Below are 23,274 nucleotides of genomic sequence, written 5' to 3' on the forward strand. Positions count from 1 at the left end.
CTATACTGTGACACCCACCGTGTGATGTCCAGGGCCCTTTGAACCTTGGCCTGTACGGAGCCCAGCAGGTCAGCTCCCATCTTCTTCAGCAGCTGTGTGAGCAGGACGAACAACCAGTCCTGCAGATCTTCCTTATGAACCTGGATGAAATCCACCAGTGTCTCCAGGAACATGCTGAACACCTAAACACACACAGTTTGGTTCACACAGTGACTCAGTCATTTCACATACTTCATGCACACGAGCATGCACACCAGTAGTCCAGGATTTAGAGTGTAATTACAGGATACAGGGATGTTATGCTGAAGAAGCATCATGTGAGAGGAGCATTAGTTCCCATGATGAAGTTAGTGGTTATTCACTCATCAGTGCAGCAGCCCACCTTCATTCCCAATCCAATAAATCACCCAAATAAATAATTATAATAATATTAGAAGACAATGACAACAGGGAATTACAGTTATTGAGACGTACTGTCTCAGTTATTAAGTTAACGAGAATGAACACACACCAATCAGACTGTGTGCAGTCACCATCTCTACATGCCAGTGGTTGATTTCAGTGTAGTTACAGACAACCTTATGTGAGGTAGGTTAGTGAGTGAGATTTTCATCACAATGTATAAATACAGTAGCAGTGATTGGCCAAACTTACTCTCTACAGAGAGTTCCAGAGTGGGGCGGCATGGGGGAGAGAGAGAGACACATCCGTTAGCATCCTGACAAAGAAAACCTGAACGCACTCGGGTGTCAAAATCGTACGTTTCAGTCCACACTTTCAATCCAAATAGAGTCAAATAAATAAAAGGAGCAAAATGTATAAAATACGCTGTTTTGTGAGCACAAGGGGAAATAAAACTTAGAGACCTTGAAAACGAAGGAGATGAGAAAGAAGAAGTGGGAATGGTGTGGGATAGATAGATAAAGGCAGGAGAGGGATCCATGGTGAGATGCAGTACCTTGAAGGAGGCTGAGCTTATACCGGATTCTGCCGTGCCGTACACCCTGCTGCAGTCTCGCTGAAATTCATCAAATCGTCAAACGTCAAACGAGGGGGGAGGGTTGGGGCTCACACACCTTACGACATGTGTGAGGCAACGGGCACTCAAACGCCGGAAGAAAGGTGGCAGTGTTAGAGAGGGCGAAACGCAGCTGGTTAATCAGAGAGAAGAGCTGGCAGCCCAGATATTTGTGCGTATATATAAATGCGTCTGAGTGAGTGTGGTCAGTGTCGTCGTTTCAGAGTGCGGGTGGGAGGGGAAAGAGAGGGAGTGGCGGTGATGCAGTGAGCCCAGCCAGCGGATTGGCTGCTGAACAGTGACAGAGCAATCGCACAGGACGACAGAGAGGTGTGAGGTCACACGCAAACTCAGGTGTGGCATGCTGTTAGGAAACGGTCCAGTGCACACCGCATGCCTGTGATTATGTTGCAGTGTGAATTTCCATGTGTGGGTGCATCTTAAATACATTTTGACCAGTTTATCCCGTCTTTATCTCTAAACTTATTTAAAAGACTGCATTGTGTCCGTGTGTGTTCACGAGATCCTTGTGTTTGTTTTGGCAGAATCCGGTACAGTGAAGGATGGTGGGGATAAACAAAATGTTTGGAACCAAAGTAAAAATAACAGTGGGTGAATGATGAATCTATTTGGCATGATGTTGTAAATGAGTGAGTGCTGTGCGCCATATGCAATCATACCTTACTGTGAGGGTCTGCAAACATCCTGGTGAAGATTTCACACAGCCTCTTCAACTCTACCCGACTGCAGATCAAAAAACAAATAGTTAGATGAAAATAAAAAGTCAATTTATTCTTTGTACACACACCTGCCTCTCCTGTGGCTGACCTGAGGGTGCGTTGGTTCTTGAGCAGCGCCTGAAGGCCCAAAAGCCCCTCCTTCCTCTCTGACCAGTTGGCACTGGCACACCGGTTCAGCACCTAGCAAGAACCGCAAACACAGACAGACACACAAACACACACACAGACAGACACACACACACACACACACACACAGCAACAACGGCTTGTTGAGACTTCTATTGAGGCACAAAGGTAGTAATGACATTAAGAAATATTGACATATTGAAGTGACACGGCTTTCCAATTATTGCATTGATGGCACTACTTTCCTAATTTCAAAGTTGTAGGGCTCCAAATTGACTGCTTTGCCAAATGTGTGCGTTATAGCTCAATCATGGCCACAAAATTCTACACTGAGGGCATGCACTTAGAGTCGATTTGCAGATACAAATCACATACAAATCTGTTGTTTTTCCAAATGTAATGAGCCTAACAACACTTATGTGTACAATAGGTAGGAAAAAGCTGCCTGGATAAAATACTTGATGCACCATAGAGATTTCTGCTGTGCTGCTGTTGCCACCAACCTCAGCTACGTCTTCTGTCTGCCTCATGTAGGTGGGGATGGCTCCTCCGTTCCGGGAACTGTAGGACCTCTCCGAACAGGCGCTGGATGCATCGCTGTTGGCGTCATCGTCGGAGTACATGCTGTAGTTTTCATACCGCCGCCGTGCTGGCTTCTTCTGTGGGTGGAGGAAAGAAATCCAAAGAGATGAAATTACGCTGAAAGTGAAGACGGATTGATGAGCAGACACAGGCAGAAACATGCACTTACAAAGCTACTTTATAGAGTACAAACACACAACTAAACACACGCACAGAACACACAGATAAGAGGCAGAAGAAGCTGACCTTGGACCGCATGTCTCCCAACAGCTGACAGCGTTAAACAGAGGTAGAACCAGGGGGTTAGTTAACACACACACAAACACTCCGGGATGCGTGAGCTGCACATGGTGATAGCTTACTGGAAAGTGAACAGAGTTATTAAGCGTTTTCATATGTATACGTGGCGTACGTGTTTTCATACCAGTGCATCTGCGAGAGCCTCTTCTACATCTGAGCCGGTGTTGAGGACCCTCATGGCACTGACTGAAGAAGAGAGACGACTGGACTGACTGATGCCAAAACCTGATCCTGCAGAGAATCAATCAGGATGGGCAGAGGGAGAGCAGAAGAGAAAACGTTACCCCTTGAGACCTAAACTTGCTAACTGCCTTCTCTGACTCGTCCACTGATGATCCACCATTCGCTTCATCAACCAACTCACACACACCACATTTCCCATCAGCCAACCAATAAGTTGATGAGATGACTTGTTAGGTGACACTGCAGGTAGCGCTGGGGGAGAAAGTATGATGGAAAGACAACACTGATGAATATTTGTGTCAGAAACGGGGGCAGAGCTAAATAAAGAAAACAAAATGGTAAAATTGGGCAGAATGGCTGTCGACTGGCAACCGAACGTGCGGAAACATGCGATTCCAATGGGAGGCTCGATATCCTGGAGAAAAAAATATATAAAACAAACAAAAACACACACACACAGAGGCTGATGGACAAGAAAAGGCTGAAAATAATAATGGAGAAGATGCTTGGCACTAAAGAGAACAATAAGAAAACGGGCGAGCGAACACAAATTAAGGCGACGTGGGTGGGTGAGGTACAGAGAAATAGATGTACTCAGCCTTCACCTGCAGCACCAAAAGCATCAGGTGTGTGAAGAGCTCCGGTGGAGCGAGAGTAGCTCCGCGTTGCTGCAACCAAGATTAAAACACACATACAGAGTTTAACACTCACGCGCACACACACACGCGCAACCGAACAGGGTGTGAGAGGGGAAAGAAAGGCTGAACAATATGCAAGTGATTGCTTTTTGTTTTAAAACCGTTATAAACTGTTGAGATTCTTATTAGTTTAGTTAAAATCAGACACTGAATTAATATAAAAGCCTGGGTTCGGAGTAAAATGCACCCGAGGTAATTTCCACCATGACATCCAGCCAAATACCCCTTCGGAAGCATTTTTTTAGCGATGGTTAGCATTGGTCAAGATAGCCGCTATCAGCCGAATGGCTTAAGGCGGGTCCACACCGCACCGACTGCCCGACTCGCGTCGGTAAATGAAGTCGTGCTACTTAATATGGCCGACTCGAATGGCGACTTTGAATCGGCTGAAATGAACGCCGACGTGGGCCGATTCGAGCGACCACACCAAGGAGACTCATGTCACGGACGCCGACTCTCTCAAAGACGCCGATTTTCGGTCCGGTGTGGACCCGCCTTTAGTTTTAGCGCTACGGTACAGAGGGTATATCTCGTAAATTACCCCACTAATAATGCATGGAATGTTACCACTGCAGTAGTACAAATAGGGTCTGCACTCACAAAACGAGGCATTTGAAAGTTTGTAAGTACACCAGGAGTTTATTTAAAAGAACACTTACCTGAACACACCTGATAGCTTCTATCCTCGGCTACTAACGCTAACTAACGCTACCGCAGCGTAGACGCCACTTCCGTGTTTATCCCGCCGATGCCGTGACGCGAGTTTCACGCAAGAGTATGAAAACGTTTCCCTAAATGTTTATAAATGCTTGTATTATCAGGTCAACACTTGTCAACACTTGTTGTTGACCTAAACAAGCATTTATAAAAATGTGTTGACCTGATAATACAAGCATTTATAAAAACTCAGCGAAACTTTTTCATACTCGCGTCACGGCATCGGCGGGGTAAACACGGAAGTGGCGTCTACGCTGCGGTAGCATAGCAGCCGAGGATAGAAGCTATCGGGCTACCTGCTAGATATATAGTTAATAATAAGGTAAAAGAAGTATCTTTTAAAATAATTCACAGAATTTACCCATCAAAAGTTTTTTTACAACGATTTAAAAAAGATATAGATTTAAACTGCTCTTTCTGTGTAGGACACCCTGAAGATATTTTTCATTTATTTTGGTCTTGCCCTCTCTCAACTAAATTATGGGAAGATATTTGTAACCTGATTTGTTTTTCGATTGAACCTCTTTTTTCCCTGTGCTTTGAACATGTATTGTTTGGCTTCACTGACAATCCATCTTCTAAAGAAAAACAATACTATATCATCAATCTTATTATACAATTAGCCAAATGGCACATTCATAAATGTCGTTACACTAATCAAAAACCACTTTTTCTTATTTTTGAAAATGAAGCCAAACAATACATCGTCTATTAAAAAAAGACTTTGAATTTATGTACACTTTATAATGTTTTTGTATGAAAGCTTGTCTCTGCATTGTCTGTATTGAAACCCCCTGGCGATGTTCTGTTGGTGTATTGAATTGTATTGCACCATAATGACTTAATAAAGTTTCTAAAAAAAAAAAAAAATAGAAGCTATCGGGCAAGTGTTTTTTTTAAATAAACTCCTGGTGTACTTACAAACTTTCAAATGCCCCGTTTTGTGAGTACAGACCCTATGTGTACTACTGCAGAAGTTTGGTAACATTCCATGCATTATTAGTGGGGTAATTTATGAGATATACCCCCTGTACCGTAGCGCTAGTACTAAGCCATTCGGCTGATGGCGGCTATCTTGACCAATGCTGACCATCGCTAAAAATGCAAAATTTGGCTGGATGTCATGGTGGAAATTACCTCGGGTGCATTTTACTCCGAACCATCACTTTAAGAGAGTTTTTCCCTCTCCTTTGATCATCCTCAGTTTACGAGTCATCCCCCCTGGGTATCTGTTGACTAATGCTACTCACCAAGGGGTGTGAAGGAGCGTACAGGGCTCGTGTCCCGGCTGCTCTCCCTGCTGGCCTCTCTGCTGCAGCCCTGACTCATACTGGGCCGAGGGATACGACTGCCCCGAGCTAATGCCACCAGGGTTACAACACCGCAGCAGAGGGAAAGATGAGGGGGGAACAGGGGAAGGAAGTACAGGAGAGGGGAGAAAAGTGGTAATAAGAACACAAAGGACAAAGGGAAGAGACACAAAGAAGACAATAAAAAAGACAAAGAAGAAAAGACAAACGTGAGCAATGACAACGGAGAGAGAGAAGACGGTAAACGTATAAAGACATGAATAAGACAGAACAGGCAAATGTGACGAACAGAGAGAAAAGAGAGAATACGAGACCAGGTCTACTGGCTCTGAGGGAGCATCTCAACAGATTTTAGTCACTTCTTATTCGGGAGAACTTCAGTTTGTCTATAAAATAAACACAAATACTGAAAGCACCCTTAAAAGGTTCCCCAAAAAGGTGACGAGCAGCTATCTTGAGTATTTCTATGTAACTGATAAAACTCATAAATTATGGTTAATTTTTAACATTTCTTGTTTACTCCTATATTTTATTAGTAAGTTACTAAAAAAAAAACAGCCAAAATTCACATTTCAGTAGCTAGAACCAGTGAACGTTGAGCATATATGCTTAAAAAAATAACTATTAATTGATTATCAAAACGACAGCAGATACATTTTCTGTTGCTAATCTGATTGCTACAGCTCTATGAGATGTACCCAAAAGAAGCACAGGACTGCTGGACTCACATTAAAATGAAACAAACAAAGTATGATAATCACATGCACTCGGACGATCACCCTCCATATAGGACACAAACTCACAGTAGTAGAAAAGGACGTGATTTGAGATGAATTATGCGATCGAGGGATGGGCAAGGGGAGGATCGTTTTCATCCAGTAGCATCGCAAACAACTTCCCCGTTCATTGCTCTGTTCATCAGCTTCAACAGCCAATCAGGGTTAATCACAGCCTACCAAAGGGTTATAAAGCCCTGATGAAGCGTTGCTGATACTGATAGAAGGTTCGTTCATCAGCCACTGACAACATGTTAGTAAAGACAGGGAGGATCCGCTGATCATGGGTAACCATCACCATCACAATGCAGCCATAAAGTCAGACACAGGTTAGAGAGGTGGGCTCTATGAGGCTTGCTGGAGGGACTGTGAGATTTGTAGTGATTGATGGAGATAAACAAGGGATGATTTTAAGATGATGATGAGAATAGATGGATTCGAGGTTAAGAGATGGATAGTAGGGAAGTCAGGTTGAGGTCGGAGCCTTACCTCCTCTGCTCGCTCCGTTGTAGATGGAACTAATGCTGGAAGGAGCTAGAGGACAGAAGCACCAGGGGCAGGAAGAAATAGAGGACAGGGAGCAGGAGGGGAAAAAGTTGAGATCCAAGGGTACGTGTACGATTGTGTGTGCTGCTGTGTAAAGCTGAGTGTCAAACCATCAAATAACATTTGAGCTATATATCGGATATGTGAAAGATAAATATAAAACGAAACCCTGACGTTTTACTTACCAACGGACAGGCGGGTGGGGGAGGAGTCTCTGGAGCAGCCCTGGCTGCGGGGGATGCGACTGCGTCTGTTTTTGTCCCCAGCGGACCCGGCCAGCACCCTGTGGGCCCCTGAGCTCAGGGTGCTCAGGGCTGTACTCGTCAGCACACGACCCGGGGAGCCACTCCGACTGCCAGCTTCAGAGAGACGCAGAGACAGAAAAGGACAAGATACAGAGACAGGGAGAAAGTAAAGTCAGAGCCGTACTCAGGCAACAAGTGGAAAGCTGCAGAGAAACATGTGAGGGGCTTACTTGAGAAACGATGACTAGTTTTGTATACATACAACTGACAAGACAGTGGCTACTGGCCTCAACTTAGTGGCACATGATTTAAGTAAATGTTGTACACTACGTATATTGAAAATACACAGAACTTCATGGCAAACTTTAAAGTGAGGTAATTGGAAAGAGGATTCTTGGGGATAGGAGAGTTGTAAACCACACCCGAGAGCAAAGTTTATTTTACACCTATTTGTACAAAATCTGTCAAATGTATAAATTACAACACAATGAATACATTTAACAATCCACTTAAATGATTTAAGTGACATTATGACAATGATTAACATGCAGCTGTTTTTGTTTCTGTCTGAATTTCTCATCCCCATGACATCCTGTCTCCAAATGCAAAGCCCACAGTCTAATTCTACAATGACTCACATTACGATCAACCTGAAGACAAACAATTGAGAAGAAGCTGCTCTGCAGTGCTGAATGTGTGTGAATAAGTGAACAGACTTTTGGTAAAAAAAAAAAAACTCCAGGTCTCAAGAACTGATTACAACATGACTGAAAATGAGCACACAGACCAGACACTCTCACTCTTAATGACACACAAACTCAACTAAGGAAACCACACACACAGACACACACCATACTCAACCCATGATGGCCTGTTTCTATGTACTAGTAACTAGTGACACAGAGCTAAATACATCTTAAATCACAGCTTTATTATTCATTCATTATCACATACAGAAGACATGACCCTCTTGTTTGACCTCTAGACAGTTTTGGTTTTCAGGTCAGCTCTCCCTTCCTACCTTCCCTGGTCTCTTTATATTTAAAGATACAAACAGTTAAAGTGGACTCTATAAATGCATATCATATATATAAACTATTGACCGAATTATTTGCTTGGGATTTAAACATACATTAAGGACAATTGAATTACAGTAAGGAAAGGCCTTTTTAGAGGGATTAAAAACATCTTCTCAATCTCTAGACTACATCCAGGCACACATAAGAGTGCAGAAAAACGAGGCTCCCAAAGCAGTGTTTAGCATGATCATAGAACAGCCATGTTAACAGTCTGTGACTACAAACCCCAGCATGCCCGAGTGGAATTAGCTTTAAGTGACCTGGTGCATGTGAAGGATGGGGAAGTCAGCGCAACAGAGAAAAGGCAGTAAAGATAAAGATAGCGGGAAAAGAAGTAGTGTTGTAATCTTACCACCAACAGGGGTAGCAGACTGAGATCCTGAGCCATTAAGCCCATTGGTTGAGAGAAGGGGGAAAGCAGAGGCGAGGGGGAAGGAACAGCAGATTAAACCAGATGAATTATGGGTATTAGCGCAAAATAGCGTCATGGGAGTTAGAACACAGAGTACGATGGGAGCGCATCCTGGTGTTCCACATCAAGAATGAAGGCGAAGCTGAAGCACTGTGATTAAATAATCCATTTAAGAGAAAACAAGTACTGAAAATGTGTGGCTAAAAAAAAAAACACTGAACCAGCTGCAGATGGGAGCCTGGGAAAAGCAGTGCATGTAGGGACAGCTTGCATAGATATCAAGCAAAGCCTATTCACAATGAGGAAAAGAAAATGCCTCAAAAGTAAATATGCTCAAAAAATGACAATGACAGTGAATACACTCTTATCACACACATAGATGTAGAAATATTTCTACGCCTCTGTTCAGATACCATTTCCTCTGTTTCTGTTATACCCCTTTCCCACCAACAATGTGCACATATATACACTGAAAACCCCACTAAATAGGCGTATATTTGTCTACTGGGCCATTGTAGATGTTGGACATCACAAACACGCTGGAAAACAGGGTTAGCAAACAGTGTCAATGTTACAGTGATTCATTCTGTTTCATATTTGTTACTTATTCAGTCTCTCTTTGAAATGCTCAAATCAGAATTGTTGACCGTTGGAACAGGAAAGACTAACTGAGACGGTTTGAATGAGTTTCTTTTCGGTTGGGTTGATCAATGAGGTAAAATGACTGTTGTCTGACTGGAGTCTGGTGGGTTTGAGGAGGGATTATTAATTGCATGTTTTGTACAAAAAATGCCAAAATGCCCAAATCCGTGTTGATTTTATTTATTATATATTCACTTCAATGCATGTCACACAGCATCGTGCTGGAATCCAAAAATTGGCATCACATTTCCACCACTGCCGGTTGGAGCCGGAGTCAATAAATACGTGTGACTACTGCAGAGTAATTTGTCCTGGGAAGGAATGTTGATTGTAACCACAGTGTGGTTTGAGCTTTAAACTCTTGATCAGGCAACCTTTGTTTGGTCTCTAATTGTCCATATCTATTTGGTGTAATGGACTTTGGTCCAATCACTCTACTCTTTTAAAATGGTTTTCAAACCAAAGCCATCACCCAATAAGCTGCAAGTATTCTTGTAAAGCAAGTACACACACACACAGCTGCTTTATGTGTTGCAATCATAGCTAACTCCGTGGCTTGTATTCCTTCATGTCTCTTTAATACTTTTAATAATCCGCATTACAGCCAGAGCAGCGGAAATAAACTGTCCACCACACCATCCTCAGTGATGAGACACAACATGCGCACACACGCCTCTTTACACAAAACACCTTGATCAGAATGAGAGCGATAGCAGGTGGGCCACCATTCCCACTATGGTACACAGACACAAAACACTCCGACTCTGACACACAAACAGAATACCTGGTGTGCAATCTGATTCGTCGGAACCTGAAGGCACAAAAACATTCACAGAGAGCTCATCGTTACCGTGTAGGCAACAAGTAATGAAACTCCACAGTAAGAGCCTGAGAAACTACAAACACACATTCCAAGAAGCTCACACGCACCATTTCGGTCATTGTGTCTGTGTTTATGTAATGTGGTAAGTGGACTTAATACCCAGAACGTTCCAGGCACAGCTGGGTTTAAGTAATGCTGTGTGTTGTCAGAGGGGGTACATACGTTGGGACTGGGAGACCATCTTGGTGCGGCTGCGTCCTCGTGAGTCCACCTGGCTGGATACGCTGCTGGCAGTGGACAAGGGCTGCTTGGTACGTACACGGCCTGTAAGCACGTGGAGGGAAAATACTGTAAAAAAACAGACAAATAAAAGAAAAAGCACACATACTGCTGCCCACCTACACATCTAGCTAGAATGAAGGCCAAACCCTAAAAAGCACTACAGCTGATGAAAAGCCACTATAGCTGGAAGCTGCCTAAACTAAACCCTCCCATTCAGTCACACAGATACATAGACCAGGGATGCTTCAGTGGATTAGAAAGTCAGTCATCTTGTCTTGTTATTTTTCTTTAAAATGTAGCGTCACTCCCAAGCCTTAACCTAACTCCACCAACTGCCTTATTTTGAAAACCACAATAATGTGCTTACTGTGGGACAGTGACTGAATAAAGTGTGTTGACATTGACATCATTTTTTAAATAATGTCATGTAGATATGTCCCAATTGGTTAACTGTCTCAGGATCAGGCCTGCAATGTTTAGGGCTGTTTGAATACAGTAGATAGGATTTTGAAATGCTGATTTTTTAAAATAAATTTGGTAATGATTATTATAAATATAAATAGTAACACCAACATTGAAAATGTTGAAAATTTCACAATGTAGATACATTTTATTTTGGTTTTACATTAGTGCCGTTTTAAACAGGACACTACAGAACAAGAATTTTAATATATTGATTCCTGGTGTCAACTTTCCCAGCTAAAGCATCCCTAAAACATGCCCCCTCACACAACACATCCACCTAACCACAATCTTACCATTGTCTGACCTGGTCCCTACAGACAGACAAAGAAGGAGCAGGGTGTAAATAGTAAATTTCACCTGCACATTTCAGACTGTACATATCTAGCATATTCACACCTATATACTCTGTACATGACTCTTCTTTTTGCATTTCTGGTTAAATACTAAACTGGAATTTGTTGTCTCAGTACCTGGGCAATGACAATGAAGTTGAATCTAATCTGTGTGTTAGAGCTTTACAAAACATCTCAAGTAAAGCCCCATTAACTGAATGTTACAATTGAATGCAGGTGTTGATGGCTGGACCATTGCCACGTTTAAAATGAGATTAAACTGTAGTAAAGCAGCAGATGATCTTAAATGTGTAATTAGATTGATTCATGATGCGATGAAATTGTATGTTGATGCAAATGATGTTTGAATGCAAGTCTGACAGCAGGGGGCGCTGTGACCATACATTGTAACAAAAGGAGTGACATGGACTGGTGGACTGTAATGATGGGAGGAAAGGGAAACAAAGAGAAAGAAAAAAGAAAAGCTTGAGGAGGTTGTTGCTGTTGAAGCAGAGTGAGATGATCTTACCATCCGTTTTATCAGAGGCATCATCTTAAGTGGCAAAGAGAGGGAGAGATAGGGTGGAGGGAAGAAACAATCGGAAACAAAAAGCCAAGGATTGATACAAATTATTAAAAGTAAGGGACACAAAAGGAAAGGAAAATTGAACATAAAGTGTCAGTAACATAAAGTAAACACATAATAATGAAAAACACAGAATGAAAGACAGACAAGAGAGACAAGAGAAGAGAGGAGCACAGTCTGTATTAGTTACAGAACATCTGTTAAACGGAGAACCATGCAGATGCAGTGGTCAAGATCACAACAGAGAGAAACAACACAGGGGAAGATATTCTTTAACAGGACATGCACACAGAGACTATCCAGTCAAAAACATATACAGGATACATCAACAGGCGATGAGGCAACGGAAGAGGAGAGTACAGGGGCAGAGAGAAGTCCAAGCACTGGAATGTGTAGGTCCATCTTTTTGTGGAGGCCGTGAGCTTTAATTTTAACCTGTCTGAAGCTTTAGCAGCTTTACTTCTGAGCTGATCTGAGATGACTCCTCAGACTCATCCTGCTGATCACATGCTGACGGATGTCTGCACCGTCTGATTTGTCATCCAACTTGACTGACAGGGCCCTTACCCAGTGAGGAGTAGGAGCCAGGGGGCAGACGCCCTGTTCCCCTGCTCTGTCCGACGTGCCGGTGCTTAGCGACTGCTGCTGCGTTTACATCCACATCGCTACGGGAACGTTGCAGGGAGACCGAAGACACCCCACCCTTTGAACCCGCAGGGACTGATAGGACAGGAGGAGGAGTGTGTTGGAGAAGGGATGGGAAGTAATGAGGGGATAAATACATCACAAACACATGCAGGCACCGCACTAACCAATACTGATACCATACAGAAGTACACCAACAGCCAGACACATATATGCATGTGTGCGCACGGGTGTAGTAACATAAAAACAACATAACAGGATGTGGCTGTACGGACACAGGCAGATGTAAATGAGAATGATGGAAAATGGCTCTGTAGGAGTTTGTCAAAGTGTATGTTTGTTTCCACAGGAGTGAGCGAGCATGAGATTATGTGTTTGAGAGAGAATGCACATGTATCTGCCGCTGTGTGTGAGTGAGTGTGTGTGAGTGTTTGACTCACCTCGCCCTGGAGCTGCTGACCATTTAGAAGTCAGAGGCCGACTGAGGAAAGACAAATGTGGGTCAGTCCACAACAACAACATATCTTTTTACTCGATGACAAAATATAAACAGCTCAAGCATGTTCCAATTAAGGACAATTGAAAATTACATTGCTTGAAGGGTCTGAAAAGACTAGAAAAGTGCTATATAAATGCAGGTCCATTTACCCAAACAGAGGTCAGTTCTTCAAGTGGTCCCCTATGCCCTGAAACCAGCATTTTTCATTTGACTGAATTCTAAACAATAATCTAATTAGGGCCCGAGCGCCGACGACGTCGGGCTGCAAAGCCCTATTGAAATGCTGTTGTTTATTCTTTTTTCCCCCCCACGACTTGTGTTGCCATTTTTGAGGCCTTAGCATTAAAATTAGCTGAAAAAAAATTGGTGTGCACATGGGGACTGGCGAAAATTGTGACATTTTAGAGCTCTTGTAAAAAAACTTGCTCTCTAGCGCCACCTAGCGCCTTTTAGGCCACACACCGCAACTCCGATTGACACAAAATTTGGTACACATGTGCAGGCAAGTATCCTCTACAAAATTGCCATTGGGACTTCTAAAGTAAATCAGCCATTTTAAGCCATTTTTCCAATTGTAGGGTTTGTATTTTTGAACGAGCTCCAACCACTAGGGGGAGTCAGATCTATCAGTGAGACATGAAGAAGGCTGAAGGCTCTGTGACTGTAGACAGAGAAGGAGGGGAAGGAGCCTCTGTCTCTGTTCCCAGTGTCGTGGAATTTTGCACCCCAGTCGAGCGCGATGACTTTAATCGTCTGATGCGGTAATCAACACGAAAATTCAGGCAAGGGACGACCGGCCACCGGGGGACGACCCGCGCCGTGGCGGTGCCCATGCCATCACTGCTCGCTGTTTTAATTCTATTTATATGTCCTCTAATGTATGACTGGTCTTCGAATATAAATAAGAACTGAAGATAGAATATATATTGTAATGCTGCGTATTCTCTGAGGCTCAGCCACAGACGTCAATCTATATGCATCCACACTGAACAAAATTATTCAAGCACATAATATAAAGCAGTGTAGCAGGAAAAGCAAGTCTTTCTACTCAGCTCTAATTTCAGCTTGCTTTGGTATTAAGTTTGCCAGTAAAACAATGCGGCAATCCAAAATGCTGGGGCTGGACTGAGACTACATTGCCCTGAATAACAGCCTAGCAATTTATTTTTCATTTAATTTCGTGTTCAACTTTTGCAAAGCTTTGACACTAGTGCACTGGGGATTTTGTCTATGACTTTCATTCATCACAATTGTTTTGCTTTTACTGATACATGAACCAGAAAATGAAAGTAATCGGAGGAGATTTGATCCACGTGCAGCTCTGTGTAGGTCAACACATGAGGTCTTATTAAAAACATTCCTCAAAATGGTTCCTGACATCATTCTTTATTTTCAAGGCTCAAATGTAGTCTTAAAGTAAACCTAGAGGTCTGAAGTGACCTATGGAGGAGAATAGCGGAGCGATGATTACTTGAGGCTCTCTTGAGAGGAGGACGAGGAGCGATCACTCTGGGGAAGAGAGGCCACGCTGCCAGAGCTCTTCAGGCAAGACTGAAGGGTCTTTTGGTACGATGGCTCCAAGGAGTTGTAGAGGGCGTCAGTCTCCCCTGGGAAGTGGTTCCTCAGACCCCAGTAGGCTCTGTGAGAGGCAGCAGAGAAGGACGGAGGTGGACAGAGAAAGGGAGGAGGAGAGAGACAAATAGAAAAGTAAAATGGAGAAAAAAGATTAATGAGGTTGAAAGATAATGATGGAAAAGGCAAATGAGAGGAACCATGGGATTCAGACAAGAACAGGAGGGCGGTGAGATATTTAAAACTACTTTCATGTAATTCAATTTTCAGAAATGTCTGTGTGTGTCTTACTTGCGGGCCTCAACTCTGGCCTCTGAGTCTGCATCTCGAAGTCCCTTCTTGATGCTCTCAACCAGAACTGCTGTGTGCCTGCAGAGGAACAATGGTGAATGAGCAAAAAAGCAGGTTTAAAACACTGAACATTGTTAGAATCAATCCTCACCTCTCCAGAGAGTGGGTTTGCCATTCCTGTAGCAGAAGGTCCAGGAAATCAAAACAGCGTCTGGAAATGACACATTTCTATCATTCTCAGTATCACAAACACAGCTGCTTCATGAGATGTTTTATGATCTCATAGCTGTTAATTATTCGAGACCTGCCCATTACCAAACAAGGCCTTTTATCATTGTAGTGTCAACATCAGTGCCTTTGTTAATCTCACCTTCTAACAGCCACAGACTTGCATGTGCAGTTACTGGTTATCAGGGGGATGAGTCTGGGGACGTGGGTGTGCTGCAGAGGAGAGGAAGCACAGCGTGAAAAGATTAAATGATCCAATAATCAGACAACATTGACCACAAAGACCCTCAACAAGACTGTTGATTGTTTGACTGCAAGATTTTTAAGTGTCTGCCAACACACTTAGGTTTTAAGTGTGTTGGCAAAACTCACCTTTATGATGATGCGAATAGCTGACTGACCAGAGATGGCCATGACTTTGGCACAGTTGGGGATGAGGTTGAACAGGACGGGAACGATAGCTTCTGCTCCATGGTCAAATTTATTCCCCAGCACCGTTGAAAGGTGGCTGCAAAGATATGTTGTGTTAATATTATTGTTATGTTCATTTACCATGTCTGTTATACTGGAGTAGTGAACGATTTTGGACACAGCCATGGATTGTACGTATCTATGATCAACACTCACGCCACAGTGATGCAGGCCTCTCGGACAACTTGTGAGCGAAGGTCTTTAGCTGAGAGCTTGAAGGCTCCATCCAGTAGCCGTAGGTGCTGGTAGAAACAGTCGTAGCTGGTTGCGCCCGCCACCAGCAGTGAGCGGACCTTCTTCATCTGCACAAATTATCAAATCAAGCGGTATCAAAAAATTTCATAAATTTCACTTATAAGGGAAAAAGTGCGTTGAAGGTCAAAATACTGACAGCGTTGGCTCTCTGGTCCCAGTCATGTTTGTCATCAGAGCAGATCTCCCGGATCTTATTCAGGTTGTCTTCAAGATCCCTCGCTGAGTAAATCTGCATAGAGACACAGTGAAGGAAAACAGGAGAGAAGGGAAGGAGTAGAGCAAATATGTGAAGACCAGATAAAACTTTCAGTCTGTCTAGTTTGGTTATTAGACGGCGCCTGCAACACAAACATAAATCACAATGTTACGGAAAAACTGTTGAGGAAACACGGTACAAACATTTCCCAAACATGGACAAAGACTAACAAACACTCGCTGCAGTTGCGGTGGCTTCCGGGTGCTGGAGGCTGCGAAAGGACTTGACGTAAATAAGGAGGAACTTTGTGCGGTGGGGGGGAGTGACGTCAGAGATGTGCGGGGATCAAGTGTGTGGGATGAGAGGGTTGTTTTTGGCTTTGGTGTGTTAGGGGAATATTTAAGAGGGATATAAATAGTGTATAATGATGTAAGGCGGGTAAATATGTGGGGATAATGTGTTGACTTTGTTTGGTGATATTTAAAACCGAAATGTATGTTTGCAGGGATAATTGATTTTTGATTGTAATGGGTCAGGCCATAGGTGATATAGGTTTGGCCTAAACAGGTCTATGGCAGAGAGGGGTCTGAGGTGAACGACTCAGCATCTAGACCTTGAACAAAATGATTCAACTGTCAGTGGAGAGTTGTTATTTTTGAGTTTTGATTATGGAAGTTATTTTGATGTTGAATTCTAAGTTTAAGTGTTAATTGAGTATGGTTTTGGAGTGATTTGTTTATTTTATTGATTTTTTTCTCCTGACTGGAATATTGACAATAAATAATTTCAACTGCTTTGGGCCAAACATCTGACGCACTGCCTCCAGTCGTTCCACCGCTGCAAGCTCAACCAGACTACAGATGAGAAGAAGATGTGAGACTGCATTTATGCTACTGTGTGTAGCGTACCTGGACAGAAGGGACATCTGTGAAGGCTTTGATGAAGTCCTCTTCATCCACTCCCCCGCTCCCACTCTCCTTGGATACTAGAAAATCAGAGCAGAGTCAATTAAAATGTGTGTATGTGCATTTATACAACAGCATGTCAGCCTTAAGCATTTGAGGATTTCTGTGCTGCTGTTGGTTTTGTGATTCTGGTTTAACTCACAAAAACGCAAGCACACTTCCAATTACACCCACACAAGCCCCCACAGCAGCCTGTGTTTCTAATGGCATTTCTGGCAGTAATGGACATGTCAATCATATATCTCTGGGGGCTGGAAGCTCTGTGGACCACACCTCCTACAACTCCTTACTCTGGAAGCAGAGGGAATACGAGACACAGAAAAAATAAATAAATAAAGAGAGCAAGGAGGAGCTTCGAGCAACCCACTAGGATGAGAGTACTTCATTATTGTATTAAGTGAGACAGATTTGACTAAAAAAGAGAAGCGAGGCTGAATAAAAAATAAATATTGATGGCATGTTATCAAGGTAAGCAGTTAGGGTTGCAATAATCATCCTTTTTATGTTGATAGGGGATCCTTTCATCTTCGTGGGAACAGCATTTTTACATAAGAAACAAGTATTTAATCACAACAATCATTCAGACTGAATAAAATGTAATCAACCTCAGTTGCTTGTGTGAACATATCTGAGAGGTTATAATGCAGAGATATGACTAGCAGTGTGAAAACATTGTGCACTGCTGACATAGAGCAAGCTCCTTGTCCTTTGAGAGGAGTCATGCCTAGTACTTCATCCTTTCAGATATGATTTTAGACAGTTTTTCAAGGTCTACACCTCTTTATTGACAGTTATTGGCAAAATTTGAAGTGTGTGGGCATACAGTCATCTACAAACAGAAGAACCGGCCTCTCATCGTCACCATCATAGAACCTAGTGTGACATAGTAGAGTAGAAGACAAACTAATTCGCAAAAAATGAAATGAAAAACTAAATGAAGGACAAAACATTTACAGCTGCTACCTCAGAAATAAAAGATTGAATATCACAAATCTTCAGCAAAGGGCAAGCCAGACATTTCTTTTTTCATCGCATTAAACATTAAGATCACGGTGTTGTTCTGCTTGAGAAAGATGCCCAGCATGCCCTTGACTTCTGCCTCCACCAGCAGCTCCACGATCAATTAGACTGTAATGATCCAAGTGATGGAAGATCACAGTTTTGTGTTCCCAACCAATATAGTTAACATACTCAAAATAGATTTGTAAAACACTACGAGTGTGTGCGTGTGCATGTATTTGTGACATTGCTGACACAGATGTATCAGCAGGCAGCAGGATATTGACTGCATGGTTTGTGTGAACGTAGCTTTCTGCCAATAGTGTGAGAGCGAGAAACAGGAAAAGAAAAATCAATACATGCAAAGACGAAGCAAACACATGAATAACAATCCAGCCCCCTACAGCAAGAAGACTTGACTGAGAGGAGGAGGCTTTCTCAATGGGGCGGATGATATAAACTGATTCTGCAGGCCTGAGTCGACCACAGATATGAGGCCGATAAGACATGAGAGTGTATCAGATTACTGAAGAAACACACAAGGACCGTCATGTAATTCCGACTTGAGAAGTTCACTCACAGTCATTTGAGTTCCATTTAACTACTAGTCATGGAGTGATGATATCTGATGATCTGCATTCATGTTCGTGTGGATGTACAGTCAGTCACATACCAAGCTTGCCACCGGTAGCGCTGGGCCTGCGTGCCGCGGAGGACTCTGCAGGCTTCTTGGGAACTTTTGGGACCTTAAAGGCCTGGGCTGACGAACGATTCCCATCCACACTGTCATCGTCTTCGAAACTACGATCTGAAAGGAGAGGACAGAGACGAGAGTGTTACCATCCACACTGTTGGTGAGGAAACATGGTACAAACTTTTCGCAAAGACAGAGCAAACATTGTCATTGAGTCCAGTCCATAGCATATGGAGGATTACAATTGATGTACATCATCAAACTCAGATCATAACTACTAGTCTGAACAATTGTTTTATTTATTCACAACTTGCCGAGAGTTATTATAAACTATGAGCAAATACAGAATCACAACAAGATGCTCACTGACATTATGATTGACATATTTACTATGTTGAAACATGAATTATTCAAACCCTCAGCTCTTAAAACATTTCACGACGACACCTTGACATTGATTTAGCTGGCTTCTGATCATTTGAAGACATTAAACAATAGGAGGGGGAAAAGTACAGACGTGAGCCAAAAGAGAGGAACTACAGAGAGCTTAGTCAGGAATTACTAAATCAATACCAATTACAAACACACCGCTGGTCAGAAGAAAAAGCCACCCACTCACACATATACAATCATTTCTTAGTGAGCCAGTGATCAAGATGTGTCCACCCATGAATCCAGTGACTGGAAGAACTCTCTGCAGCCCAAACCCTCTATTTGCATACTAGCAGATATTGAGCTAGCTAGAAAGCTAGCATTGATACGCTTCCAACAACAGTGCAGCATTTTGAACATACATCTTCCACAAAAACATTTGAGGAAGACAATATGATACATAAAACACACACACACACACTCACACACAGATACACATACACGACAGGAGATGAAACTGTTGGCAAAGGAATGCAGTTGCGCTCCGGTCGCTCTGACAACCAGCCGTTGATGAAATGCACCAAAGCCACCACCCTACACCTCGACTCATACATGAAAGTTACCTTCATACGGCCGACATGCAAACTCAATTGACAGACATTTATGTTCGCGTATACGACATGTCCACAGCGATTGCAGAGCCTATTGTGTCAAATTGAGTACATTTTAAGATGACATGTAAAGAAACAGAGACACACATCCTTCGCCGTGAAACAACATTTACCACACACACACACACACACACACACACACACACATACAGACACAGGTCCATCACTGCACTCACAGTCACAGATCCGCTGGCAGATAAGTCGCCTCATGCTTCTGGGAGGGCGTGGTATTGGGGTTCCCCCTCTTCTCCAAGTCGTACCCAAAGACACACACACACCTCACACACCCTTCATAGCAGGGCTAAAGCTTCATGCACGCACACACACACCTCACACCGCTGTCCGAAAACCCCTCCACCCATACAAGTGCCGGCATTTTCTTTCGGTCTATCGTCTATCCCTCCCTCTCTCTCTCTCTCTCTCTCAGCATCTATCTCTCCTCCTTCCCCTCAGCAGCCTCACAGCCAATCAGATGAGAGGTGACATCATAGTGTTGCAGCCAGTGCGGAGGCAGGGCTATGTGTGTCTATGAGGGAGAAAGGGAAAGACACACAGAGACACCCCAGGAATATTAACAGGGCTTCTCGGTGTCCCTGCCAGACCAGCTAACCTAAACTCATTACCATTGACAACACACACTGTCCAGCCTCTTACACAATCTCTTTCGTTCTCTCTCCCCCTCACACACAAACACAAGATTATTAACAACCTCTTAACACAATTTTGATGTAGCTACATTTACCTATAAGGCAAGAAAACAAATGTATTATTAATTCATTAATTTATTCTCTCCCTATTCAAAAGAACAAAGAATGATGGAGCAATGATCAAAGGAGGTCATGTGTGGAGGATGAAGCTGAAGACCACACCCCTCCGTCTAAGGCCTTAACCCTCACTCTCACAGACGCACACAAATACAGTGCAGCCTGTGAATGTGTTGACAGTTACAGGTTCAAGTGTTGCATCCACATCAGATTAGCAGTGGCTACATTGCTGAGGACATCTTCAGTTCTGGCTTGATTTTTTTGCATTCAGTCCGGTCCAGAGCAAGTAAAACACATGCTCAGTTAGAATGAATTCTGGTAACTGACAAGTCATGCTGCACTGTCCTAAAATTTCAGGGGGATAGATATAAAAAGGGTCTTAATCAATATGGATGTAAACAACCCCAAATATTCTCATGGTTTATGGTGAGCTTCAATCTATAAACATTGTTTACTTTCAATTCTAATGTAATAGAATACAGAGCCAAAATTAGATAAATACTGTGTTCCCACTCTACACGGCATATACTATAGATACAAGCACACACACTGAAATATCCCTGGATCCTTTATGTAAAAGGGACATTTATGAGGTTTAGGCATCGGGGTCAAAGTTCACAGGCCAAATGGACCATGAGACCCTCCTTTGCATAATAAAAAACATTATAAAACAGATTCTTACAAGCGTAAAATGCATGCAGAAGAAACGACACTTAGGTTTATAAGTACATTTCATAACAAAGACACTAATAGAACTGAAAGAGTTCAGATATCAGTATCAGATACCAAATTAGTGAATTTAATTGCTTTCTAACAAAATCCACGGGTCCATTAGCAATACACAGTCATGCATCGAGCATCTTGGCATTGATTAACATCACTGTTCGCAGGATTTGCATCTCCTTTTGTCTGTAGTCAGACCCCATGGGAGTAAATGCCACTGGGTGAAGGGCAGAGCAAAGACACCAGAGAGAGACAGACGGAGAGAGAGACACAGCGATAGAGAGAAACCCTTGTAGGGAGCAGCCTGCACACATGCTGTTGCCATGGCGATGTGTGCAGTCCAGCTCCTCAAATGAATAGAGCAGCAAACAGGGAGAAAAGATGTTGAGTAAGCCCACTTACACACTGACACATGTCAATTTTGGTTTAATCAACAGTTGGATTATGTGTTTATTCACTTAATTTTAGTTGATAAAATTAGGCTCCTCCAGCATCAATAGTATCTCCAGGGACACACCACCACACTGCCAAATAATACGGCACAACATGCAAACAATGAGTCCATACATACATAGAGAAAGAGGCACAGCCACACACAGACAAAGTGAGAGAAATCAGTCACACCATGTTCCAGGTATCGTTGCCATGGAAACTCCAGGCCGAGATTCCCTTCTCTCTCTCCAAAAAGAGGAGAGAAACGAGAAGAGAAGACGACCGTCTTAAATATACAGATCCGATAGTTGTCCAGAAATAATCAATCTGTGGTCAAATTATAGACGTCTGCAAAATCAAACAGGCAGCCGTGCCCAAGAGTGTCAATTCCCAATCCATGTGGGAACAACCCCAGAGATCTTTCAAGCCAAAAACAAATAACCTATAATATACATGCCAGGAGAGATAAGGGGTGTAAGGTAAAACACATGAGTCATTGTTCCAATTCTCTGTCCTTATCCAAAGAGAAATATATAGAAGGGAAGAGGAAGACTAAATGAAACACTCAGAACTGAAATGCTGTGTAGTGATTAAATCACAGCTGTGGGAACACAAACACACAGTTGTGACCACATGGTGGCAGCACCGGCTCTGATCTAAAAAACATTTTTCAATTAAAAATATATTTCTAACTTAGCTTAAATCAAGGTAAAGCAAACAATGTACAACGACATCAAATAAAAACAATCGTACTGCATACTAACAGTTGAACTTGATTATGGCAAACAAATTAGTTATTTTTCTTGCTGAATAATAACAACAATGATAATAGTAGTAAGAATAATAGTAAGAACAATAATTTAGAGGGAGCTTTTGTTTTCCTGATACTGAAATAAAGATTTAGATGGTCTTGAAACACAAGGAGAAGCCTTTCAGTACGGCAAAATGACATGTGTTAATATGTTTGTCCAATCACGGAAATTCAAGAAGAGTGTGCAAAATTCAACCACTTGAGCCAAAAGCCCACACAGAGCTTCTGTTAGTATAAACCTTTTTATTATTATTCCATGCAATCATTGCAGCAGATGTCATCACACGTACTACAGCTGAAATTCTCAAAAATGCCACTAAGAGCAAGATATCTTCTTAGGAATTAAGACTTCCTACACAGTGTGTTTGTTTATGCTGATCTGCTGTAATCTGCAGAGGAACTGCCTGTCACATATTCCCAATCAGAACCATGTGACAGAGTCCCATGCATAAGAGGACACACAGAGAGCAGAGGACGACGACACGCTAAAGACGAGAAGCACTGCAAGAACTGGGACAAAAGCTGTTCAAAAGCTCATGAGTGCACCAGTTCCTAAGTAATCTAGATGAGGTATGTGTGCCAATATAATACCAGAACATGAAACCCATGGCTATTCCTGTAGAAACCTACTACGTTTAACTAAAGTTCATGACATGTAGAATAAAAAAGTACTACTGTGGAAACCCCTCAGTGATGATCACTGATCTGTACCAGTCAAATTGATCTAGATAAGCAGATGTTTATTGTAATTTTTTACTTACATTATCATCTAATTGATATTTGCTTTCCCTGTGCACATCTGTTTTCTGTCTCCATCTCTCCTA

At 42.6% G+C, this 23,274-nt stretch overlaps 2 protein-coding genes across 4 annotated transcripts in view; one reads left to right on the plus strand and one right to left on the minus strand.

The window, feature by feature from the left end:
* Positions 1-23,274, plus strand: part of zftraf1 (zinc finger TRAF-type containing 1) — a 140,553-nt gene that overhangs the window by 73,854 nt on the left and 43,425 nt on the right. The window lies entirely within an intron of this gene.
* Positions 1-23,274, minus strand: part of clasp2 (cytoplasmic linker associated protein 2) — a 53,439-nt gene that overhangs the window by 8,114 nt on the left and 22,051 nt on the right. Inside the window, exons 8-34 of one of the 3 annotated variants that reach the window (XM_084032886.1) lie at positions 18,657-18,791; positions 16,928-17,004; positions 15,960-16,052; positions 15,725-15,870; positions 15,470-15,605; positions 15,240-15,310; positions 15,021-15,080; positions 14,870-14,947; positions 14,478-14,645; positions 12,948-12,988; positions 12,430-12,582; positions 11,806-11,829; positions 11,238-11,255; positions 10,420-10,521; positions 10,159-10,185; positions 8,673-8,699; positions 7,182-7,355; positions 6,940-6,984; positions 5,615-5,722; positions 3,555-3,617; positions 2,891-2,997; positions 2,713-2,736; positions 2,388-2,543; positions 1,847-1,938; positions 1,699-1,762; positions 959-1,018; positions 19-182 (exon numbers count right to left, since the gene is read on the minus strand). In XM_084032886.1, coding sequence (XP_083889012.1) covers positions 19-182; positions 959-1,018; positions 1,699-1,762; positions 1,847-1,938; positions 2,388-2,543; positions 2,713-2,736; positions 2,891-2,997; positions 3,555-3,617; positions 5,615-5,722; positions 6,940-6,984; positions 7,182-7,355; positions 8,673-8,699; positions 10,159-10,185; positions 10,420-10,521; positions 11,238-11,255; positions 11,806-11,829; positions 12,430-12,582; positions 12,948-12,988; positions 14,478-14,645; positions 14,870-14,947; positions 15,021-15,080; positions 15,240-15,310; positions 15,470-15,605; positions 15,725-15,870; positions 15,960-16,052; positions 16,928-17,004; positions 18,657-18,791 — 2,413 coding nt within the window. The remainder of the gene's footprint in view (positions 1-18; positions 183-958; positions 1,019-1,698; positions 1,763-1,846; positions 1,939-2,387; positions 2,544-2,712; positions 2,737-2,890; positions 2,998-3,554; positions 3,618-5,614; positions 5,723-6,939; positions 6,985-7,181; positions 7,356-8,672; positions 8,700-10,158; positions 10,186-10,419; positions 10,522-11,237; positions 11,256-11,805; positions 11,830-12,429; positions 12,583-12,947; positions 12,989-14,477; positions 14,646-14,869; positions 14,948-15,020; positions 15,081-15,239; positions 15,311-15,469; positions 15,606-15,724; positions 15,871-15,959; positions 16,053-16,927; positions 17,005-18,656; positions 18,792-23,274) is intronic. The other 2 variants (XM_084032887.1, XM_084032888.1) reach the window with 2 other exon arrangements.

This window comes from Eutrigla gurnardus (genome assembly GCF_963514095.1).
Source record: "Eutrigla gurnardus genome assembly, chromosome: 17".
Classification (NCBI taxonomy): Eukaryota; Metazoa; Chordata; class Actinopteri; order Perciformes; family Triglidae; genus Eutrigla; species Eutrigla gurnardus.